General features: G+C 44.0%; 1 protein-coding gene across 1 annotated transcript; it reads left to right on the forward strand.

Annotated features, from left to right (window-relative positions):
- Positions 1–113: 113 nt before the first annotated feature.
- LOC113941090 (E3 ubiquitin-protein ligase RNF144B-like) lies at positions 114–3,715 on the forward strand. Its single transcript, XM_027632249.1, has 4 exons — positions 114–554; positions 1,377–1,521; positions 3,176–3,265; positions 3,465–3,715. Exons 1-4 carry the CDS (start codon positions 298–300, stop codon positions 3,603–3,605), a joined length of 633 nt encoding a protein of 210 aa, XP_027488050.1. The 5' UTR covers positions 114–297; the 3' UTR covers positions 3,606–3,715.
- Positions 3,716–4,996: the final 1,281 nt, after the last annotated feature.

Raw genomic sequence — 4,996 nt, forward strand, 5'->3', positions numbered from 1 at the left:
ATGGCTTGTACCTGCGAAAGACTCAGAATCCCCTAGTGTTACAAAAGGCACGTACTTGTCAGCAAGCAGCACTTAGGTTTGTATTTTGGACCTCCCTATAAAAAGGCAAAGATATGCTCTGTGTAGTGTATTTCTATTCTTGTGATGCTTCTAGTGCGGCTGCCTTAGCAGAGTGCAACTGCAGACCTCCCTAAGGAAGAGTAGGCTCAAATCCCCCTGGGCGTGGGTGTGGAGCGCTTTGGCTTCCACACCCGCTTGTAGAATTGGGTCTGGTATGCCTGGGCACATGTCACTGGAATGAAAAGGAGGCTGTATAAACAGTTTTGTTTCTCTCTCTGTTGCCTTTCAGAAGTGCACTTGGACCCTCAGAGAACGTGGTGCCCCACGGCCGACTGCCAAACAGTGTGCCACATTGCGCCAAGCGAGCCCAGAGCACCGGTGCCAGTGGAGTGCCCGGCTTGCCACCTGACGTTCTGCTCCTCCTGCAAGGAGGCCTGGCACCTGCAGCACCTGTGCCGGGAAAACCAACCTACTCCAGTCCCAACCGAGCAGGGGTAAGAGGGGAGTCTGTGGAGGCCATACATTCTTTTGGTTATTTTTGTCACAATGCCCCTGCTTAATATTTATAAAATCCCTCTGTAGACAAACCTTAACTCTTACACAGAGTGTAAATTTCATGCGCTGTGAAAAACCTGATTTTAGCTCATTTTGCTTAGGTGCAAATAACCTATTGACAAGCTTGCATAACTCCTTAATCTACAGAAAGAAAGCACTTTTGTGCTTAGATTCTGTCATGTCTCTGGCCCTCCATCTTTATTTTCAGAATCAGATTTTGTTTCGTTGTGTGTTCAAAGTTTTTGATCATTTTTTGCAAGAACGGAAAGACTTAAAATGTAAGCATTCTGCTTGCTGGAGACTTCACTGGATAAAGAGTTACCAAAAAGCTCTTGCCGTGATTTTTCTTCTCCAGGTTTGATTGATGGCTTTGGTGGAGTTTAAGCTGATTTTGTTCAGACAAGGAGAGTGCTTTGAGTTGCATAATCCAGTCCTGTTAAATGACTTGTGCAAGCTGTCTGTAACAAAGTCCTAAGTCGTAATGCTATAGGTAGTTAATTTGTGGGTGTAGTGAGTGTTGGTTTTATGTAGCATAAAAGCACAAGGCAACGGAGTTTCACTTTTATGTGATATTGATATCTTACACCTAGTAGTGAGTATATGTCAGTGTATGGTAGTGAACATAAGAAGCTTCCCACATTTGAGTGCATTAAGACAACACCATGAGATGCTCTGGAAAATAAGCCCAGTATACTTTAAGCAGTGGAATATCAACAGTAATTGCATTCAGATTTGACTGTGATGTTTCCTTGCTCTTCTAGATCCCTTATTGGAACAGAGACAGAGGCACCAATTAAGCAGTGCCCAGTTTGTCGGATCTATATTGAGCGAAACGAGGGCTGTGCTCAGATGATGTGCAAGAACTGCAAGCACACGTTTTGCTGGTACTGTCTACAGAACTTGGATGTAAGTGCTGTAGGAAAACCACCTGGATAAAGAGTGATGGGGTTGGGCTTAGTGTGAGGCCCTGTCCAAACTCTTCATTAATTCCTTGGCTTCCTTCAGCTTCTGACTCAATTTCTTTCTCATCTTTCACCCAGTGCTTTTATTTGTATCAGTATCCTGTTTTTGCCCATGAAGGGTTATAGCCACATCTGTGGGTCCCGTGCTAGTTCTTTGAGGGAAATAGGACCGACTGGTTGCTTTCGGGAGATTCTTTCCAGCAACACCTTGCTCTTATTCCCTCTTCCAGTAGTTAAAAACCATTTGATTGAGAGTGAGGGAAATAAGTGTCTTCCACCTGCTTCAACAGCAAAGGGCACAGCCCGTCCAAAAAGTGGTCTGATACTGGGTGAAGTGGGTTGTTCCATGGTAGAGTGCTTAAGAACTCATGGACTGTGTTTGCTGAAGAGACTGGTGGGTTGGGAAGCTTGAGTTTAAAAATGTTAGATTCTGAGCCTGGATTGCGAAGTACCTGTTGGTTTCTCAAGGGTTGCAAACTAGTCTGAACTCGTGTGGACTTCAAGGTTCCTAGCAGAATTAAGAGTCCCGGAAGTAATGTGCTCGTGGATATGGCAGTTTGCCTTTTTGGCACAGACATCACTAATAACTGTGGGAGTGTGAAAAGGACTTTACCAAGCACTTGAAACAAAATGTTATGTGCCGCATGGCTTTTCATGTCCTCTTTTTTGTACTGCACCTCCTGTTGCAGCCAGCAAACAAGGAGACTTCCTCATTCTTCATCCTTCCTTTACTCATCATGCTAAACAGGTTTCACTTAGTCTTGTGTCCCATTTCCGTGTGGGTGAGCATGCTTTTTCAATGTGAGTCTTCCAGCTTGCTTCAGAGTACATACAGTACAGGGTGATTGCTTAACACTATGCTGAAGTGGAAGACTGTCAGATTGTCACAGGCTCTGCAGATACGCCCTTTTTGAGTTTTTTTGTCAGTTCAAAGAGAGAAAGAGGAAAAGCAATTGTAGTTGTGGGATTCCAATGTGTTTTTTCTAAATGTGCAGGGTTACAGGAACTCGGGGCATAGAGGAAGGCAATAGGTGTAAAGGCAGAGAGTAGGGCTGAAAAACGAAAGGGGAAGCAGCATCATCTTACAGCACAGCTGGCTAAGGGAGGGTAGTGGAGGGTGTGAGTCAGCTTCTGAAAAAAATTGGTAATGTAGTAAGCCTTAATGAGAAAAGAGAAGGGAAACAGGATTTTTCTACTTTTTAAATTTTCCTGTTAAGTCTAGGAAGAAAATGACTATGAAGCGTAAGTACAGCAGGAGAACAGCAAGCAAAAGCACCTGAGGGAGATGATCCCTCACCTTGCCAGTTTTCCAAGATATCTGATGTTTTCAGCCCCCTTTATTATCATTAAATTACAGACCAGGTTCTTGTGCAATAGGTGCAACTCAGAGATGTACGCTTCTTAAAAGTGGGGGAGGAAAGATGCTGGCTGACAGCTGAGGTGCCAAACATACACCAATTTTTGAAACTCCAAGAAGTTTGTCTGGGTAATTATTTAGAAGACAGGTGAACTTGTGTACTGGCAGCTGGCAATTTTAAAGCAGTGTCAGGAAGGTTGTGTTTCCAGTCTGGTCTTGAGCTTCTCCTTCTGTTTTTCAGAATGATATCTTCTTACGCCATTACGACAGAGGCCCTTGCAGAAACAAGCTTGGCCACTCGCGGGCTTCAGTGATGTGGAACAGAACTCAGGTGTGTTCCTAGCCAGCTGGGCAGAGCTCTCATGCACACATGAAGCAAAGAGATTTTACCCTTCGGGGAAGGACCAAGAGGATTATTGTTGTTTTTTCATCTGTCTTTTTTGTGACCTATGCTATGCTTATGCATGCACACGTGTCCTTTATTTTCCACATTAGCACTAATACCTATTTTTCACCACCATATCTTTCAGGTTGTGGGGATCCTCGTTGGACTCGGTATCATAGCACTGGTGACCTCTCCCTTGCTGCTGGTGGCATCTCCATGCATCATCTGCTGCATTTGCAAATCTTGCCGGAGCAAGAAGAAAAACCACAGCCCACCAACAACCTAAAACTGTGTGTCTGTTTGAGTCTCCACCTGTACAGCATATGTATGTGAGAAAGCACATTGGTTGTATTTTGGTGCCACACCTACCAAATAATGCTCCTTTTTTCCTGCCAATTCTTGGGATAAGTGCCTATTCTTTACAGGTTATTCTATCACTAACAGATCCTAGTGTGGGAAAGATCTAGATTATTGTGCAGTATGTATGGTGTGGGCTTTTGCTTCCTGAAAAGGAAACCAGGACACCATTCACTAGTTCATGCCATAAATATGAGGCACCTTCCAGGACTGCTGGAACTTTCCCATTTTCCATCAGCTGCACATGACTTGATCCGGCAATGTTACGCTGCCTTTGCAGACCCAGTCATTACTGTTGTGCTTTCTGTTGGTTCTTGGTGACACTCAGATTTCTCAGAAAGTTGTGGGTATTTTGTGAAAGAGGGAGAGGGAAAAGCCTGATGAGGTTCTTCTACCTGGTCGCTTGTGTCCTGTTAAAGGTAACAAACCATTAAGAAAATGGGTTTGGTAGTTTCCTGTCAATTGGCTACCATGGCATTTCTTTCAGCATTGAAATCAATTTGATTTTTTCTATTGATCTCAATTACAGAAGCAAAAAACCAACAAAACTCTTTCCAACTAAGACAGGGCTCTCTTCTGAGAGCCCAGACTACCTTGAGAAAGCTGCTGTTTCTTCCGGTTCCAACACAACATATCTACCATGAAATATGAGGAGTAGGCATATTTCCCTGTCTCTGGGCATGCCTTTTGTCAGTAACGTGGATTTTACAAACTCACCAAGAAACTAATATTTTAAGAAGGGTCATGATACAGTTCCCGTTCAGTGCACAGTGTTGGGATTTTGGTTGTGTGAGCGTAGAGTGGCCTCATGGGTATGGATATACTGGGTACATATGTACCATGTATTTTCTAGGCAGTCAGTGTATTTTTTTCCATGGGGTGTCAGCAAGAACCCTGTTAAAAGTTACTCAGACCAGGCTAAGCCAAGCCCTCCTTTAAAACCTTATGGACCTGCTGAAGTGAATACTTGGGAAATGCTGTGTAAATGTGAGCTCCATCCACTGGTGGGTATTTGTTTTGTCCTGCTCAAGGTTAACAAACTTTGTTACCAATATTTTTCAGTGACACTGAATTTGGAAGGCTGTCATTTAACAAACTCTTCATTTTAATTTTGTGCCTCACCACCAAACTTATTGTAGTTTCCCTGGCTGTGTTTTGGTAACGGGGGCCACTACAGGGGTGGCTTCTGTTAGAAACTGCTAGAAGCTTCCCCTGTCCGGTGGAGCCAATGCCAGCTGGCTCCAGGATGGGCTTCCTGCCGCTGGCCAAGGCCAAGCCAAGTAGGAGTGATAGTAATGCCTCTGCGATAACATATTTAAG

This window comes from Corapipo altera, unplaced genomic scaffold, assembly GCF_003945725.1.
Source record: "Corapipo altera isolate COAL_440 unplaced genomic scaffold, ASM394572v1 66660, whole genome shotgun sequence".
In the NCBI taxonomy this organism is placed as follows: domain Eukaryota; kingdom Metazoa; phylum Chordata; class Aves; order Passeriformes; family Pipridae; genus Corapipo; species Corapipo altera.

Coding starts and splice junctions, on each gene's coding strand:
- LOC113941090 (XM_027632249.1), top strand. CDS start 298: ATGAAAAGGAGGCTGTATAAACAGTTTTGTTTCTCTCTCTGTTGCCTT. Junction 555..1,376: donor CCAGTCCCAACCGAGCAGGG/GTAAGAGGGGAG, acceptor TTGCTCTTCTAG/ATCCCTTATTGGAACAGAGA. Junction 1,522..3,175: donor ACTGTCTACAGAACTTGGAT/GTAAGTGCTGTA, acceptor TCTGTTTTTCAG/AATGATATCTTCTTACGCCA.